Genomic DNA, 19,672 nt, shown 5'->3' on the forward strand with positions numbered 1-19,672 from the left:
ACACAATCCAACAGCAGCACAAGGCTCTGCTGATTAATAGTTAATCTCCAGAACTGTTATGGGCTTGTTCAGGGGAGAAAATTCAAAACGAACAAGTTCTGTTTTCTGTTTATCTTTCATATTGTGGTGTACTTTCAGAAGGAGAAAGGTCTCAAAGCCCATGACTGGAATCAGGGCATGGATTAAACAGCAAAGTGGTGACCAAGAGGGCAAAGGCATTGCCCTCTGTCTTGCCTTTTCACAAAGCTAATGTTACCAGAGACCTTTACCCCAGTATCAATTAGCAAAATGTGAATAACAAGGAGAAACCACCCAAAATGGCTGGAGACTACAAAAGTAATACAGATCATCCTGATGAGGAAGGTGCATATTACTCCCTTCTGTACCACACCTGCTCAGGTGGACTGCTGCTCTCCCAGCACTGCCGCCTGCCCAGCACCCCTCATCTGGTAGAAGACAAAGCCATCTGCAACAAAACCAGGTTTAATTCCCTTGTCTGTGCTCGGGCAGATGTCTGTCTCTTTGGCACTATTTGTGTCATACTTTCATGCTCACAGTCATATCCTGGTCCTTTTAATTGAGGACTTCTCTGTGGACTCTCTTCTTGCCTGTGAGGAAGATCTGGGTTTTGGGGTCATGCCAGTAGGAATAGATCTGCTGTCACTGTCTTTGCTTCTGACATCCATCACATTGTCTTCACCCACCACCAGGTTTTCTTAAATCCCACCATACTTTTTACAATCCATGCTGATTCCCACAGTAGGAACATTTTCCGATCCTGATCTGTGATCAAGTGATTCTTGAGGTGAATGCTAGGAACTTGACTGGCTTGATTGCCCACACGTACCCATTATCAAAAAAGGCCCACAATAGCCTCATCTTCAGTGTCCCTCTCCACCAGGATGCTGCTGATGGAGTACTTCCAGTAATCCATTGTGGCTGGGCTGTCTGAATCTCCCAGAAATGCCCAACACTGAGCTTCCCCATCTTCTACCTTCTGGAATTTTGCTCTCAGCACACTCATCATAAAAATAAATCAGTTTGTGAAATTTGGCCATCAGGTCCTAAAGCTCTTGCTTTGCTTTGTGAGGACAGACCTGTGGCAACAGTGGCATTTGCCACTCCAGCCTATATTTGATGTCATATTTGCCTTGCAGCTGGGTATCTGTCACGATCCACAAGGTGAGATTCGTGATGTGGTTCATTTATTTAATCTTAGAGTACAAAAGGTTATCAGCAAACCAGGGACTCAAACAGTAAAACACACTTTACTGAGTGCTCATCAGCACTAATATGCGATAGAGGGAAAAGAAGAGAAAGCAAAGAATAGGAAAAAGAGAGTAAGGGGATTATAGCTACCAACGTCAAAGTCTGCTCAGCTGTTAGTCAACACAGTCTTCTGTCTGTTGGGGAGATCTCAAGGGAAGGTAAGTTTGGGGTGTACTTTTATAGCTTTTTACAAAGCAAGGGGCACAGGGCCAAAACCAGAGGAGATTGATGACCATTGTGATGAAAACCCCTGCTCAGGGGGGCAGGTGTAGGGTACAGAGCAAACCATTTCTTACAAGTCTCTGCTCGCCAGCAGGAACGAGGGCAGTGTACCGTGACAGCACAGCACCCACCTGCAAACAATCACTTGGCAAACATCCACCTCAACTGGACCAGAACCCCTGTACCGAGTCCCTTGTGATATTCAGGGTCTTTAGTGTCCTTGCAGCAGTCATGAGGCAGATGAGAGAATCTTCGGAGCGTCTCTTACAGTGTCCCACAAAAGTACTTTCCTGAGACCCTGCCAACAGGAAGCTCTCGGAAGGGGTCTCAGGAGTTCGGTACCAGGCAGCTGGGGTGTGCAGATGTCCCAAGGCAGCCGAACAGCACTGGACACCCCACTTGCTGCCCTCCACGCCTCCATCCAGCCACCTGTTCCTCTCTTCACCGAGCCAAGCCAAACGCATGAATTTGACGCACTCGTGTATTCCCACACTTCCTGTAGCACTGCTTCCACTAAACGCCCAGATATCAGACAGAAAACATCATCCGCCGGTGCTTTGCCAAGCCGGGCGCTCGGCCGTGTATTTTCCCCGCTGCGCCGCCCCCTTTCTCGCACCGGGGGTCGGGGCTCGGCGGGGCTCCGGCGTGAGGGGCGGTGTGAGGGCGGGCGTGAGGGGCGGTGTGAGGGCCGGCGTGAGGGGCGGTGTGAGGGCGGGCGTGAGGGGCGGTGTGAGGGCGGGCGTGAGGGGCGGTGTGAGGGGCGGTGTGAGGGGCCGGGCCCGGCTGCCCCGCCCACAGCCGCTCCGGGCGCGCAGCGGGGCCCAGTCGCCATGAAGGGCCCGTGGGGAGCGGCGGTCCCGGCGCGGCCGGGCTGGCTGTGGGGGGCGGCGGCGCTGCTGGCTCTGGGCGCCCTGCTCGGGGCCTGGCGCTGGGCCGGCCCGCGCCGCCGCCGCCGCCTGCAGCGGGTCGGGACGGTGCTCAGGCTCTTCGTGTACCCGGTGAAGTCGTGCCGGGGGGTGTCGGTGCGGCGGGCGCAGGTGACGCCGATGGGGCTGCGCAGCGGGGAGCTGCGGGACAGGTAGGCGGGCCTGGCCCTGGGGCATCCGCGTGGCTCCGCGGCTGTCGAGTGTTTGTTTTCCCGAGGGCTGGGAAGGAGCACCTGCCGTGCGGGTGTCGCCGAGCCCCGAACTAACGCTGTTGGGCGCCCTTGTGCCCCGTCCCACCGCAGGTTCTGGCTCGTCATCAGGGAGGACGGACACATGGTGACAGCTCGCCAGGAGCCGCGGCTCGTCCTTGTTTCCGCCAACTGTGATGACGGGCACTTGGTCTTGGAGGCCAGGGACATGGAGAGGATAAGCGTGCCTGTAAAGCTCCCCGAGAAAAACCCCGTCCGAAACTGCAGGTACTGAAGAAGGCTTTTTTTTTCCCCCCCCTTCCCTTTCTCTCAGCACTGTCTTTCTCATGTGCTTTTCAAGATTGTGTGAGGCTTCACATTTTCTTATGCAGAAATTGGAGTGTAAAAGTTCAGTACCTCTGTGTCTTTTCTCTGCGGGTATTTCTCAGCGTCTGCTTAAGGGAGATAGACTTCAAACCAGAGCCTGTACTGACAAGACAAGGCATAGTGGTGTTACTAGGTTTAGATGAGCTATTAGGAAGAAGTTCTTCACTGTGCAGGTGGTGAGGCACTGGCACAGGTTGCCCGGAGGAGATGTAGATGCCCCATCCCTAGAAGTGTTCAAGGCCAGGTTGGATGGGGCTCTGAACACCTTGGAAGGTGCCCCAGTTTATGCTAGGGGAGTTGTCCTAGGTGGTCTTCAAGGTCGCTTCTAATCCAGACTGTTCTGTAATGTGAAATCCTCTGCCATGCGTTACACAGGAGGCCAGGAATGGTCATAACAAAAGCTCTGCTTTTATTCTGCTAAACACTGATGAAAACAAATCTTAGGAAAAGATGACACAATATCAAAGACTATGCATTACACATCTGCCAAATGAACTGTGATTTTCTGTATTCATAGAATGTCATGTTTGCTCATTTGTTTTTACTTCTAGTGTTTTTGCTCTTGCTTGAGTGAGCAGCTGCATCTCAGAGCCTCAGCTCATGCACTTGGGTGTTTCTTGATCACAGCTACTGTATGCATCAGCATTTTTTATGCACGCTGCCCATTCAGAGCTGGTGAGATGTAGGGGTTTAGATTCCCTGACCCTTGTCTTTAGGCATTTAACTGAGGTGCCTCAGTTAAAAACTTGGTAGTCAAAGGCTCATCCTGAGGTCACAATGGAAACACTGGCATCCCAGAGACTTAGGGCATTCCCTATAGGTGCTACCCCAAAGGAGTTTCAGGTGGATGGGTTACAAAGAGTGATTTAGCTGTGTGCCTAGAGTTTTGTATGAGTGCAGGCCTAATTATTTTATCTATGTATAGCAAGCCATGCTGGAAAACTGCCAACAGGAAGAGGAAAACCTTTTCTTTGGTAAAATGTCAATTCATATCTAAGTGTTTAGAAACTGTAAATGGTGTGAAGCCCTACAAATATACTGTGTTTGTTCTTTGGATAGCAGAGATGGTTATGCACCAGATACTGTAATTGTAACTAAAGGAGTACTGCCAAGGAACTGCATTTGCTTGTTTTTAGCATAAGTCTGTTGCTGTGGAAACCCTTGATCAGCATAGCTCAGTATCACTGTTTATACAAAGCAGGTGCAAGTTCCAAGTGGTAGCATTTCTCCTGGAGAAGTGGAACAGACATCTACAAACCTGTGCATAATGCCTATGTGTTAGCCAACGGCACATGCACTGCAAAACCATGCAGTTTGTGAGATGTCATTTTTCTAAAATTTGTTGTGTCACTAGAAGAATATTTAAATAGCCTAATACATTGCAGTAATGAAAAATTAGCTTGGATTTCTTGGATTTTCCAGTTTTAAAGCTCATTGATTTGTTCTTCCAGTTAGTTTTTTTTTTTGTTTTTTCTTTCTTTGCCTTAATAAATTTGCCCTCAGTTGGGTTCCCCTGGGAGCTCATGCCCGGTAAGCTGGAGCTAAAGCAGTGCCTTAGTGCATCTGGCTGCATACAGCTGTGCATGTGCTGATATTGAAAACTGCTGAGTCCCCTTGCAAATTTTATATAGGTTTTTAAAAATCTTGTGCTTGGGAGGGTCAAATATAGGAGCAAAGCCGTTGTATAGGTACATTTTCTGCTTGTGCAGATGCTAGAGTGTTTCCCTCTGGCTAGAGAACCTCATGCTCTTTATCCCTGCCTTTTGTTAGTGTGTGTTGTAACACTTAAATTGTGTGATCTATTCCCATGCATCCCTACAACACTGAGTGCTTAGGATAGATCTGCTTCCTGAGTGGAAAGCAGTAGTGTTGGAAGCTGCAAGAGCCTTGCCTCTGTTGTCCTGCCAGTCAGAAGGCATGGAGGAACTGTGGGATGGAGGGAGGAGAAAGGCAGTTGGATGCTGTCTGGAGTAATGACACTTAAATCCTGCCTGTGTCACAGGGTGGACACAGGAATACCAGTAAATGGAGCAGGGATATTCATGGCAGCATCCTAATGATCACTCCTTCAGGTGACTAAAGAAGGGCTCCTAGGGGCTGGGCTCACTCTAGAAGAGCTGCATGGGCATCTCGATACTTCAAGCTGCCCAGGATTAGATTGCACAAGGAAATTGCAGTGCATTTGCCTCAAAGTGGCTACTTTGAAAAATGTAACAAAACTATTCAAGACTGGTGTTAAAGTTCATTAGAACATTGAGTTAAAGTTTTAGCTTTTCTTGCCAGGAAAATTTCCTTGCATAGACTTATTTGTATTCTACTGGCAGTGGCTTTTTGTGCCCCATGGACTTTGTTTCCAGTACAAATCTTTAACCCCTGTTAAGATACTGAGCTATTTTGTATGTGAAGTCTGAGCTGAAAAGTGTCACTCATCTCTGGCTAAAGTTTGACAGCGCTAAAATCCGAAGTTTCCTTAACAGTTAGGGACACTTTTAATTAATAACATTTATATGTATCAGGTGTGGTAACTAATCACATAATTTCAGACAATTGTTCATTTTCTGAAATTAGTTACCTTTCAGTTGATTTCTCAGTAGAAGTCATTTGGTGTAGCAGTCACATGCAAATGCAAGAGCAGGCCCTTTTTTTCCTCAAAGTAGGGCAAGTAGGTAGGTTTGTTACTGTCACTGATGGGGCAGTTAGCCCTGGGCACATTAACACTATTTCAGAGCTCATTCTTTCACCAGCTAGTATTGTCTGGTCATGTCCATGTTCCTCAGCTTTCAAAACACAGTTTGAAATCAAGGAGATCGCCCTTTGGGAATGATTTCTTTTCTATATATTGCTACCACTATTAAAATATGTTTTTTGCCTTCAGATAAGAAGCTTCCTTGAACCTTCATGTTACCAGGTAACTTGCTGATGTGTTGTGACTCTCCAGGGTGTTTGGACAGGATATCCAAGGCAGGGATTGTGGTGATGAAGTGGCTCAGTGGATCACCACCTTCCTGAACTCAGAGCCCTGTCGACTGGTGCACTTCGAGTCCTTCATGGCGCCAAGAAAGTCAAAGGACTCAATAGCCCTTTTCCGAAACACAGATGAGGTAAATGAATGCTCTTTTCTCAGAAGTGTGTCCTTTTAACCATTTACACCCACCCACCAGAACCTGCCCCTTCCATCTTTGGTCATTGAGCTGAGTTTAGCAAGGTATTTAGCTGTGCACTAAAACCATGTGAATATTATTTATTGTAAAGAGGTGACTTAATTTTTACTTCAAATTGGTTTTAAGCTATTGACCATTCACAGCTAAAGAGTCTGAAACTGATACTTGAAGAGGAACTACTACACTGCAGAATTCAGTAGCCTTTTGTGTCTCAGTAAATAAAAAAGAGTTACATTTTTAATGATGTTTTGAGGGTGTAATCTGTCAAAAAATTCCACTCCCTATCCCTTGTTAGGTATGGGAGTGTACTGATACAAGTTGTGTTACTTTGTATTTTGTTTAAAGGGTTGACGTTTAAACAGGCTGGTTATAGTTGTGGCCCTAGGAATTAAACTTCAAAGGACTTTTCAGAGGTTTTACCTCTTTCTGTGAAAGATGTGTGAAGGTATGATATTAAAGAAGTATTATGGAAAGGAGATGCTGTGTTCAGACATCCTTATATCATTTTAGCCACTGATGCCCTACTTTTTTATTTTAACAACTCTCTCAGGTGGAGATGCTTTGAGTTGTATCAAATGTAAGGTTTTTAAACTAATTAAAATTGTGAGTACCTTGCTTTAGTGATGTTATTATCTATAGGGCATCAGTGTCTTGCTTGTTGTTGCACAAAGAGAAGAAGGTATATTCAATTATAGACTTTTATAGATATGCATTTGTTATGTAAAGGCAGTGGGACCAATATAAACACAATGTTTCAGCAAAAGGAGCAAAAATCCTATCAGATTAGGAGGGGTGATATTCTGGAATTGTAGCAAGAATGAAAAGGCAGAATTCTTTGGATACTTATTTCAATGCTCCTCATTTTGTGGTTGAAAGGCATGTGCAAGAATGGAGTAAGAATAGTATAAGAGAAAGGCAGGAGGGTTATACACTAAAATTCTTACCAAAGTGTATTTTTTTTTTTTTTTTTGTAATTGTCCTGCCCTTACGTCTGTGGAACTTCTCTTCTTGGAGGTTTAGAGGTTTTTAAATACCGCTCATTGGCCCTCTTTGCTAATATGGCCCTCCCACTTCCCAGGCATCCCAGACTGATGAATGGACAGCTGTAATTGTGTATGGGCTGTTCTGGATGTGGAACTCCCTCTGGTGTTGCAATTTGAGCACATAGAAATTACCATGGTGACTGAAATAGAGAAGGGCGTGTTGTTTTCCTTGTTAACCTACTTTCAGGAAAATCAAAACTTGTTTGGAGCAGCCTAAAAGGCTGCTTGGTTTCAGTGCCTGTCTTTTGCCATGCAGTGACTTTCCTCCCATGCTCCTACAGCAACCTTAGGATTTGGTGGTGTTTGTTTCTGTAGGTTGCCTATCCTGACTGCAGCCCAGTCTTGATCATCTCCGAAGCTTCAATGGACGATTTAAATGCCAAGCTGGAAAAGAAAGTTAAGATACAGAACTTCAGGCCAAATATTCTTGTAACAGACTGCAGTGCTTTTGAGGAGGTAAAAAAACTGTCTTAAATGTCTTTTTGTAGGCTTGGTTGTGTTTCTTTATAATTCAGTTGATTTGTGTGATGATGCCAACAAGGGTGAGGAAAGCTGCTATTCTGTGATTTTTACAACTCAGTTTCGGAGAGATAAACTGTCAGCTTGCATTAATGCATGCAAAACATTCATGGAGAACACAGGTCTATAAATGATTATTTCTCAAATTGAGGAAGTTCCTAAAGCAGGAAGAGATTTTTATCTCCCAGGAGGGTTTGCAATAGAAAGCTTGTATAAATGAGAAGCAAAAATTTACTTCCTCTGAAAATTTATTTTCTGCAAAACTGTAGATTTACCAGAGGTCACAGATTGTCGCCCATACCGTAGGAATAAATTGCTTTAGGTTCAGTGCTCAGACAAGTGTATGTTGCAGGACAGGATTCGTTACTCTTGTGTCTCTCTTTTCAGATAGAATTATTAGTGTATCTTGAATTGGATAAATGCAGTGACAGTAGGGTTTTCATTATAGTACTGTAGTGTAACTATGCTCATTTTGAAGGTGGTAGTCAAGGTGATATCTGGAATGGTGCACCTTTTTGTGAATGACCGTGCCACTTCTGGAAAAGTAATTGCATGTGCTTGTGTCTAATATGTGCCTAATGTTTACTTCCCTCAGGACACCTGGGAGGATATTCTTATTGGTGATGTGGAGATGAAAGGGACTGTGTGTTGTGGCAGGTAAACACTGGAGACCTTTATTTTACATAGGAACAGAGAGGTTTATGATAAGAAGCCCTGACTGATTTGTCTGTCATTGCAGGTGTATTTTAACAACCGTTAATCCAGACACAGGGGTCATCGACAGGAAGGAGCCTTTGGAAACACTGAAAAGGTTATAAAAATATCACTGTTTCTTAGAGTGTGGGAGAGGATTTAGGCTGGACCCCAATAGATGTTAGGCTAGTGTTTTAAAAGAGATTTGAAATGTGTGTGGGATATAATAATGCAGTGTGAAGGTCTGTGTAATATTGGCTTCCAGTCTACTTCTTGCAATTCTATGTGATAAGAAAATTCAGCAAGTTCTTTCTTGCAAACTTCACATTCCCTATCTCTTTCATATCCGCTACAGTGAAAGCTTGGGGTATTTAAGGTATCTAAAGGTCTAACTTTGCTTCTTTTACTTTTCTTTCTATAAAGATTTTTGTATATATTAAACATGAATGAGTGAATACGATCAGGTTTTTTTCCCTCCATTTGAACTGCTCGGTTCTCTTAACTACAACATTTATTTAGTTTTTACCCTAGTATGGTGGCCAAAACAAGGCATCATTATTTGCATGTCCTCTCTTTCATCACTGATATTTTGATGTGTATGTTTTGCTACGCTTATTCTAAAGAAAGGCTTTCTCTCTACAGTTACCGCTTATGTGACCCTTCTGAGAAACACATTTACAAAACCAGCCCTCTCTTTGGGAAATACTTCGCTGTTGACAGAACTGGAACGATTCAAGTTGGAGACCCTGTGTACAAGATGATCTGGGAATGAAGGAGACTTTGATCAGAAGATGCTTTTTTCCTTTGATATGTGGATTGTTTTTCCATGTACACAGTCACCAGCATAACCTTTTCTTCTTCCTTGCAATATTTGTTCTGCTTTTTAAGGTGCAGGAGGTTCTTTGAGGCTGTGAATTGTCAGTCATTTCAGATCATGGAATCTACTGGCATACCTGTAGTAACCACATCTTTGGTTTTCCTGGAGGCTGTGGTAGAAGAAACTGGCCCAAGACAGACTTTACAGCAGTACTGTGAGCATCACACCTCCTAAAATTTCATGTCAACTGCAATATTGGAATCCAAAATCATGTACAAGGGTTTGTATCATATGTTAGATACATTTAGTGCCGAGAAGAACCATAAAAACAGTCATGCCAAGCACAAAGTATGTTTGTCACAGAGCTGCCTTTACAAATGATCGTTGTATGCAGATGACAGGGCTCTGCTTCCCTCCTTTGGTTGTAATCATCTTGCCCTGTCTATGTCCAGAGGTAGTTTTTAGCAGTGTTTCTTTCTTTGAAGTTGTTTCTTGAAGATTTTTAGTATCTCTTAAGATTGGAGCAATATCAGGGGGAGGATTCTGAGCTAAATGGATAATCAGGACTAGAGGTGGGGGTGCCAGGTAATGATGTGGCCTAGTTTAGTTTGTGACCTCTGCTGACAGTTTGAGCTGTCAGTTTTTTATCCAGTGAGGAATACTGTAACAGAGTCTGTAGAGTAGTGATACATTTGCTAACATAGTGGTAGAATTTCCAGTTTGAAGAAACTGGGTGTTCACTGTGTCAGAGGCCTGTGTCAAAGCCGTAGGGCAGTGATCTGATGTTGAGCCTACCCTGTTCAAGCTGGTGTCCAATATTGTAGGGCTCATGCACAGCTCATCTCTGGCTCAGTGGATCCCTTTGTTTAGAAAGTTAGGCTGCTAAGCAGATGTTTGGGATGCTGCAGTTTGAGTATGTTAACATCCTTACAGGTTATCCCCCTGTCGTGCTCCCCTCTAACCAAAAAGTCAGCTGTTTGTAGGAAGCTGATAATTCTATTTTCTGCTTCACAAAACAAATAAGGGAGAAAACTAGCTGAATTACAGCAGTGTTATATTTACTTTAAATATTACATGATTTTTAATTACTTTTTTTAAAAAAGTAGCCTCCAGGACAAAAGCCAGCCATCTTTTGAATGTTTGTCTGCTTGTTTCTTTTTTATGGATTACTAAATTTGAAAAAAGTGTTGCCCTGTCCTAAAAGAGGAATCAAATTAAGTGTGAAGAAGGAAAAATATGATCCAATCATATGATCCAATCTGACATTTAGATTCTTTATTTTCTGTTGTAAGTATGAAAAGGGAATTTTTGATGCATGTTCACAACTCAGACCTGTAAAATGAAGGGCTGTTGAGCTTTGAGAAAGTGCAGGTGGATATATGTGGCAATCCTGAAGTAATCATGTCAGGGAGGTAGTTTTGTATTATTTGTGAACTCAGAGTTGCTCTGAATGCTATTTTGTCAGCAGGGTACTCTGTAAGTATTAAGTTTTCCTGGGATAGACAAGTTCCCAGTTTGAAGTGCATGTTGCATATTTGTGTATTGTTATGCCTGATGCAGCAACTAGTAGGAAGAAGTGAGAGAAAAAGCATCTTTTGAAAAGAAAAATAATTCTGAGGTTCACTCTTAAAAAGCACATGTTGGAAATTCTTAGTGTTAGAAGCTGAAAGTTTGTGGAATTCCTAACGGTATCATTGAGCACAGGCAGCCTGCTGGCCTGCCAAAGCAATTAGTTAAGAGTGTGTCTATTCATTAAGTCAAAGAAGTGGAAGGAAAAAGAGCTGATTTTTATTTTGCTTCTGGCCAAACGTATTTTTTCCACTGTTGTTCTAGCAGCATACAAGCATTTACATAACAGATTGTGCAGTATAGATTCCACTGCCTCCTATTAGGCTGTTGATTGGGCTGATTTGGAAATGGGGCTGTCTTTGCAAGGAGAAACTGCTGTCTGGATTCCTGTTTGGGAGAGGTCATAGATCTAACCCTCTGATTTACTCCTGTAAAGCCTCTTAGCAGAATATGGCTGGAATCCTAAAGCAGGTGTGCATCTGAGTACAGCATGGTTCATAGATGGCACTTAAATTGATTATGTGGCCATTTTGTGAAGTTGAGAGAATGAGTTAGACCACTGCACTGTAAATATCTTCATATGAATGTTGATTTGCTGTAACTGTAGGAATTGTGTTTGATTTTGTTAAAGCAATTTAGAAAATTTACTGAAAATGTGTCAGTCATAAGCCACTGTTTTTAAAATTGTGTACTTAAACAATTGTGAATTTTTTTTAACTAGAGGAAGAGAACAAAAGTATAAATTTCTAATGAATCCAACTTTCTTAAGGTGTAACATTTGTTTGTGATTTTTTTTTGGTTTCTCTTTCAGCATTTAATTTTCACCAGTTATCAGGATCTCATATATAGTTAATACTGATGATTCTTTTTAATCCTATCTCTGAATCCAGAAATATATGCACTAAACCAGAGGATATGTGTAAGAGAACAGACCCATCAGATATAAGTGGTCATTAGACTCTGTTTTGCAACTGTTTTGATCTAGATAATGAGAAAGACGTTTACAGACTAATTTTTTTTTTCAGAGATGTATGAAAATAGGGGAAAATAGGTTTAAAAATATCAGAGTTAAATCTATCCACGTCATGTCTCAGTATAATACTGAAGCTTTTTTTTTACAGCATTTATTGTACCAATAGTTCTTGCAGAAGACTATGTACAAGACTGCAGTTGTTAAAAGCAGAAATTTCTGGGTTGCTTAAGATTTGTGGTGGATACCTTTTCAGACAAGTCTGCTCTCCCCACAAAAAAACTGAGAAAGATTCTGTGCCTGCATCCTAAGGAGAAAAAAAGCCTTCCAAAGGCACCACTGCTATTCTGTAAGATGAGATTCATGGATCTTGCCTCTACAAATGGCAAAAGTTTTAAAAAGGGCTTCCCCAGGGTGTTTGTTTCTGCTCTGTCCTAGCACCTGAAATTGCCTTTTTCTCATTCAAGATCCATAAGAAATTCCCTGTGCTGGGTAGCTGCAGGGCTGAGGACTACACATGCAGTCTTTGTTTGTTTTGGACAGAAGATTCTAAAAAGTGATGCAGGCATAAGGCCCACGTGTGTATCAGTCTTCAGCTGGAAGAGAGGCAGCATTCATATCTCAAGTGTTCATCTTTTTACACAATCTACATTGTGTTAATGTTAACAATCTCAAGATGTTACAGCATGTTACTGTTACTGGTAATTATTTGTATCTTATGTGAAGAAATTGGTAAACTCAGTAAGGGTTTCACATACGGGCCTTTTCTGTAACAAATCTGCTTCCTCATCATGACAATGGTTGGATTCTGAGCCAGAATCTTCACTTGTATTTGCTTTCCTGGTGTAGGACAAGGATCTTCACCTACAGATGTAAGCCTGCCAGAGTTCAGGAAGTGTTTGGACAATGCTGTCAGGCACATGGGGTGATTCTTGGGGCTGTCCTTGGCAGGGTCAGGAGACAGATTTTGACAATCTTTGTAGTCCCTTTCCAGCTCTGGATATCCTGTGATTTCAATTTTCTTCACTTTTATTTATTGTTCTTTTTTCAAGTATCCTCAAATCATGGATTGTCTCTGTGCTATCAGAGCTGCTTCTGGGATAGTGTGAAGAAGATGCCCCAACTGAGAGAGCGGCACTGGCTACTGCAGTATGACTGCAGCATGTTTTGTGGGGGGCACACAGCACTGCTCAGAGCAGGTGAAGCAGGGGTTAGCACCTCTTGGCTCCCCAGCTGCTAAATGCCTGTTTGGGATTGTTAGAACCAGGGTGTGAGCAGTCAAGCCTAGCAATGAAGCTTGGACTCAACTTGTGGTGCAGGTGAATGTCATTTCCTACAGCAGACTGGCATGAAGCCACAGAGCAAAAAGAGCTGAGGACATGCCAGGTACAGTGAAGGGGAGGATGGTGTCAGCATGGCAAGTGACAGTGTTCTTGGTCAGGCAGGCCAGGGAACAGGAATGGTTGGAAGGGGAAAGGAAATGAGCAAGGCCCAGGGTGTGTGTTAGGGCTGGAGCTGTACGAGATGGGACTGTGAATGAAGGCAAGGTACTTGCCTTCACATACACCCAAGGTACTGGGTGGTGCCATGTTCTCCAGGTGTTTCTGTGCAGATGGACTGAGAATGAGCCCTGGTTGTGGAATGGCATCAATTCCCAGTATTCAACAATAACCTGGCCTGAGGAATGCCATTCTCCCCAGTGGGCCACAGCTCATCACATGGATTTCAGGAAATCATGGAGTGAGTCAGGTTAGAAGAGACCACACCAGATCATCTGGTCTAACCTCCCTGCTCAAGCAGGATCATCCCAGAGCACATGGCACAGGATTGTGTCCATATGGTTCTTGAATATCCATAGTGAGGGAGGCTCCACATTCCCTCTGGTCAACCTGTTCCAGTTCATGGTCCCTGGAAGTTGTTCTTCATGTTCAGGTGGAACTTCTGTTTTGCCCATTGTCTCTTAGTCCCATTGCTTGGCACCACCAAGAAGAGCCTGGTCCATCTTTTTGATACCCTCTTTTGGGTACTTACAGACACTGATAAACCACAGGTAATTGTAGCCGGAGCTAAACATCAGGTAGACACTATCTTCCACCTGTGCAGAACAAGGACATGGAGCAGCCTGTGATCACATCACAGTGAAGAGTTTGGGTGAAAATCTCTCATTTTTGCCCTTGGATTGTTATGCACAAGACACCTAGGGTGGGTTGAAATTCCCCTTTCCTCCAGAAGCAGTATTGTAGAGAATTGTATCTTCTCTAGTGCACAAAATTGTTCTGACAACTTATCATTGCTTATTTAACAGCTGACTGTTCTCACTTTCTTTAGGCACTAGATAATAAACACAGTGAAACAATTATTGTGCTTCACTCATGTGCTAACCCTCATAGCCTCTTTACTGTTGAGTTCCAAAAACCAGCTTCATTTACTGTTAATTGAGGTTTGACTTCAAGAGATTATATAGGATGACAATTCCTCAGTCACAACAGCAAAAAAATCAAAAGCCACAGTGATAGTTGGACTGCAAGAAGATCACAGGAGAGATCAAGAATACTAGAAATATCCTAGGTATTTTCAAACATAAAGACTTTGCTCACTGAAAAATTATGTTCCACTGTGTTTACAGTTGTGCATTATGGAGGTCCATATTAACTCTCCATTCCTTGGGTTTATTTAAGGTAAAACAGAATATTGTCCTTGCAGTTATCTCAAGGAGCAGGTGGCATGAAGTTTAATTTCCCTTAGTTGTCCTTTATGTCTGTTTAATAGGTCTAAAGCTGTCCAATGATGGTTTGCCACATCCTGGGCTAGCAGAACTAGGTCTCTTCCAGCTCATGTTCACATGCTCAGAAATGTAAGTCACAAGCATCCCAATTAGGGGTGCAGGTTACTGTGTAATTCATCCTTGAAGGAAAACCAGCAAGACAAATAGATCCATCGCTCTAAAATTAGTTGTAAAAAAGTTCAGAAAAATACCTCATGGTTTTTATAGAATTCTGAAAGTTTGTGCTTGGGCCTGGAAGTGGTTTTAAGGAAAGGTTGAGTTTACTTGACATACAAAGGCACACGGTGGAGTCCTTCAAAAGCTGATTCAAATAAGAGCAGATCTTGGGCACTGGGTCTGATGGAGCAGAAGGTCTGTTCCGCACCTTGCTTGCAGACAACCCTGTGTGTTACTGCTCTCTTGCTGGAGAAACTACTGAGCTGTGCTACCCAGACACCTATCCAAGTGGTCAGTTGGGATCTCCATCAGAGCAGGACTCTTCTTTTTTTAAGCAGAGTGGCAATGTTGGCTGTGTGCTCTCAGAGGACCCATTCTGGGAGCAGCTGTGCTTCAGGAAGCTGCTGGGCCTTATCAGCCCCTAGGAGGATGCTGAGAGCAGATAAAATTGAAACAGCTTGCTGGGAGTTCTGTGGCACTGCTAATAACTTGGCTCAGTTTATCACCTGGGCTCAGGTTGGCCTTGTGCAATCTCTCTTGGAAAGTGCTGGCAGCAGTGGTGTGCAGCCACAAAGGGATAAGTGACATGCATATTTATTTTAAGATTGCCAGTAGCAAAATCCATCTGATTTCTTTAGTTTGAACATACAGCTGGAGCTGAGGGAAGTCAGGCAGTACAGCAGACAATGGAAACCTGACCTGCTAAAGTTTAAAAAAAAACAAGTGTGCTTTTCCCATTTTTTATTCTGTATGGAACACAGAATGATTTGGGTTATAACGGACTTAGAGGATGATCTAGTTCCAACCGCTTGCCATGGGCAGGGACACCTTCCACTAGAGCTGGTTACTCAGAGCCACATCCAATCTGGCCTTGCACACTTTCAGGGATGGGACATCCACAGCTTCTTGGGGCATCCTGTGCCTGAGCCTCACCACCTTCACAGTAAATGTTGCACTTACCATCTATAGAGAAACTGGAGCTATGGACGGCATGGCTGGATAGTCTCCTTGCATGGGGAGCAGAAGACGTGAGCTCCTGCACCTATGGAATTGAGAGTGTCTGAAGCCTTAGCTACTTTGCTGGACCACAAAAATCACTGCATTTAAAGGTTTTTTTTGGTTTTTTGGTCTGCTTTTCAAGAGAAAATTATTACCTTATTTACACAGGTATGTTAAAATATTATTTCATTTAATTTATAACAAACCCAAAAATATTTGCCCCCAAAAAAGAACCTCCAAACCCTAAAACTAAAAATACCTGTGTTTTTTTTTTCTGTTGCTTGTTATGAAAAAGATTCCAAATCACACAGCTCCAACCACTAGAAAAGTCACACTGCTGATCAAAAAGTGAGTCCTTCACTCTGCCAGCATCTCTTTAGTACAAATGCATTTTCCTAAAAAGCCCTGTTAAGTTTAGCATCCTTACAAGAGCCTTGGAACATCAATACTTGTCTTGTGTTCTGCTGACCTTCCTTCAACCCTAAAATAGCTGTTCCTACCGCAGCAGAAGTTTCTATGTACAGAAAGACATTTGATGCCAGCTACATTTGAAGAAAATAAACTATATTTAAAGCTATTAGTCAGTATCACAGATAGGTCCTGCCCTCCCCCATCCCCCTGGGATGGTTTGCCCTTTTTAAATGGAGTTGGTTTGGATAGAGTATGTGTTTCTTGCATGCCTGTTCTGTCTCCCACAGATGCTATTTAACATATCCTCTGTTAATTAAAGGAGAGGTCAGTGTATTTTATCTGTTCATCTAGGTGGAGCTGTCAAAGTGGATTTGGAGCTGGATTTGAAGACCATTTTAATTTGTAAATTTGGTGGATGCATGCCTGCAGGTGAGTCTGAAAGCAACCACACACCAACCTCATTTAGCCTTTCTAAAAATTAAAATTTGATTGTCCATTATTTAAAATAGGCTTCCTATAATACTTTTGGTTTTATTTAGGTTTTTTTTATTTAGGGTTTATTTGTGGAGAGTCAATGTTTAGTCTGCATGTTGTCACAAAAATTGCAAAGTCTCAAAACTCACCACAAAAAAATCATACAACACAAATGTGGTTTTGAAAAGCAATCCAATTCCTTCTGTCCTCTCGTTTTTTTTTATTGGGTAATGCAATATGGGTGCTTTTCTTTCCATCTTAAGCCCATAAAGTAGTCAGCTTTTGGTGGTGTATATGTATATATGCATGCATTTTTATTTATTGTTGAACGTCTAAGAAATCAACCTTGGTTTGAAAATGTTGTGCTTTGCATTGATACTCAAATACTTTGTTTTGTCAGGTTCCCCAAGGTTGCCCCAAACAAATGTCTGAAGGCATCTCAGGGTTAGCAACATAATCAGTTCTAACCAGTTTGTTTCCATTCCTGATTGCTTACTTTTTCCCATGAGAAAATCTTTTTGGGATAGAATTTAACTTGTGGAAGGGAATGGAAGCTCTATTCCTGCAAAATATGAAGGTTCCCTGACTTGCTATTCTTATTTCATGCTCACCACAACCTATTATAGATGCATGCATGGATTTTTCTGTTTTCTTTCCTGGCAGGTTTCCACTAAAAAAAATGGAGGCATTGCTTTTGATACATCCTCTGGACTAAAAGTTTCCTGGCATCAGTGAAATAAAGTAGGAAGGTACACAGTGTCCCAGCCCTAGATTAAGTTGTGATAATTAGCTGTTGAAGCTTTTAAAGTTGGTTGATTTGTTGTTGGTTTTTTTGTTTTGTTTTTGTCTTTTTTCTTTACATTATTTATCTTGGCTTAGTTTTCTTTCTTCTTTCCTCATCTATGTTTAGTGACTGGAAAATGACCTGGTGTAAGGCACCTTAAAGGAAGTTTCTTCTAACTGTTCATCATCAGTGCTTCCTGCTGCTCTCTAAGTCCCTTGCTGTCACACAGATGGTGCATCCCTTAGTGCATTTGAGTTCTCAGTTTTTTGTTTGCCAAAGCTCAGTGAAAAATGGGTTTCTACTGGATAAGGGCAAGTTCTATTTGGAGCATAGAACCATCACCGTTCCTCCTTGGGTTCTGTTTCAGCCCAGTATATCAGGCAGGTTTCTGGAGAATGTGTGGTCATAAATGGGGTCCCCTCTTGAAACAACCAACCCCTGGTGCCTGGTGGGCTGTACTGTATCAAAGGGCTATGCACTTTGTGCAAGGGCACTTGTGGGGTTACTGTGCACGGAGGGAGTGAGCTGACTCAGCAGCCTCCCCCTGCTCCAATGTGGGCACATCCCTACAGCCTGGTAAAAGAGGCCTCCACATGCTGGGTGGTGCCAGGTGGCGTCCCCAGAGGTACTCAGTGGAGCTGGAGAGCAGCCTTGTATGTGCCAGTGACCAGCTGCAGCCTGCTTTAGCTTTTGCTGTGACCCTTCTGCTGAGGGCTGGCTGCTTGCCTTCTCTGGAAAATAATGTTACTTATTTTGGTCTTGAAACTCCAGTAATTCTTTTGCTGTCTTTTGCACTGTGCTGGGACATGTGGGGTTTTCCAGTGTGAAAGGCTTTCCTACAGTGTTGGTTGTGCCTGTACTGTCATGGAAGCTTTTGATTAATGTGTCACCTGCATACCAAATATCTACCTCTTACAGATCATATACTGAGAAAAAAGAAAGAAAGATGCAAAATCAATTTGGGATATAGGACGTCCCAGGCTGATTTGGTTAGAGTCAATTTATTTATGTCTAATCCCAGAAGTTGTACCTTCAATCTTCACCCCATAAGGAAATTAAAAATCTTGGCACTTATCAGTGCCAAAAAATAAATAACTGACAAAGATTCTCTCTTCAGATCTATCCCAAGTGAAGTTTTGTGCATCATTTTTTTTTGTTTGTTTCATTTACATATGTGACTGGAACCGTCACTGCCAGTGGTATGGCTGAATAGAAGGGACCCTTCCATAAATTGCATGGAACAAGCTCAAGCCAGGCAGGGACACAAGGGTGACATGAAGGTTTGACACTGATCAGCTTCTTGAAAATTCTGTGTGTGCGATCAGTCACTGAGAAAGAATAACTATGGTAAGCAAAATCTTTCAAGCTGCTCTTCTCTGCTTTAAGATACTCTGGCAAATTTTGCAACAGGGACTAAACAAGTGGCAAAACAATCACATGGAAAGGAAATCTCTGGGAAGCTTTTGAGGTGGTGTTGTGGTTTAGGAATGGTACTCCTCAGTTCAGTGCCCTCACCCCCAAACCACACACTGTTCTCTCTCACTCCCCCATTTTCCCTTTTGTTTTGCCCAAATTTGGGTATTTTGAACAACATTCTTTTAATATCCTTTTGATGGATCAAAATAAATGGAAAAAAATGCTTTTCATGTATTACCAAAAAATAAGCAGGTGCGTTTCCACTATGTTTTGCAAGAGCACAGCTGAAATCCCTTCTCTGAGAACTGGGCTGCTATGGTTCAGCCCCAGGCATCAGCCTGCATCACATTGCTGCTCAACAGTGCTGCACCATCTCTGTGCAAAGGAGGTGGTAGATGGCACCAAAAATCTCCAAATCCTCTTTCACAAGCTTGTGAAAATATGGTTGAATATTGCTTCTGCAGCCAACAGGAGGAGTGTCTTCTGAATTAGAGCCAGGAGTTACTTGTAAAATACTCCTTTAGTCACCTGGTGAAGGGCTTGTAACACTTCAGGCGTGTTAATTCACCTGGTTCCTTACAAACCCTAAGGGGAATGGACAATCATCCTCTCTTTCTCAGAGAAGAGTGAAACATGAGAGGTAAAATGCTTTGTTAATGACAGTCAGACCCTGCCAGAATTTTGCAGTCAGAAAGTGGTAGCTCCTGGAGGGCTGCCAGGCATTTCTCACAGGCAGGCAGGAGCCTGTGTGTGCTGTGCAGGGCATGTGCATGAGCTGGCAGCATCCAGGAACCTTTGGTGTGCCAGCAGGCAGACTGCACATTAGCTGGGTCTGGAAGCCCATGGTGGTGCAGGCCAAGGAACTTTGAGCCAGCCAGCCAGG

At 43.0% G+C, this 19,672-nt stretch overlaps 1 protein-coding gene, 1 long non-coding RNA gene and 1 pseudogene across 2 annotated transcripts; 2 read left to right on the forward strand and 1 right to left on the reverse strand.

Annotated features, from left to right (window-relative positions):
* Positions 1-480: 480 nt before the first annotated feature.
* On the reverse strand, positions 481-1,133 carry LOC147655051 (profilin-3-like; annotated as a pseudogene).
* A 1,153-nt stretch (positions 1,134-2,286) lies between these two features.
* Positions 2,287-11,553, forward strand: MTARC1 (mitochondrial amidoxime reducing component 2). The gene is made up of 7 exons (XM_086878797.1): positions 2,287-2,569; positions 2,720-2,893; positions 5,931-6,093; positions 7,512-7,652; positions 8,311-8,372; positions 8,455-8,526; positions 9,051-11,553. Exons 1-7 carry the CDS (start codon positions 2,322-2,324, stop codon positions 9,178-9,180), a joined length of 990 nt encoding a protein of 329 aa, XP_086734923.1. The 5' UTR covers positions 2,287-2,321; the 3' UTR covers positions 9,181-11,553.
* A 3,579-nt stretch (positions 11,554-15,132) lies between these two features.
* On the forward strand, positions 15,133-17,396 carry LOC147655052 (uncharacterized). Its single transcript, XR_015283748.1, has 2 exons — positions 15,133-16,544; positions 17,253-17,396. It is a non-coding gene; the product is annotated as an uncharacterized LOC147655052 (long non-coding RNA).
* Positions 17,397-19,672: the final 2,276 nt, after the last annotated feature.

Source organism: Cyanistes caeruleus, chromosome 2 (assembly GCF_971803275.1).
Source record: "Cyanistes caeruleus chromosome 2, bCyaCae1.hap1.1, whole genome shotgun sequence".
NCBI lineage: Eukaryota > Metazoa > Chordata > Aves > Passeriformes > Paridae > Cyanistes > Cyanistes caeruleus.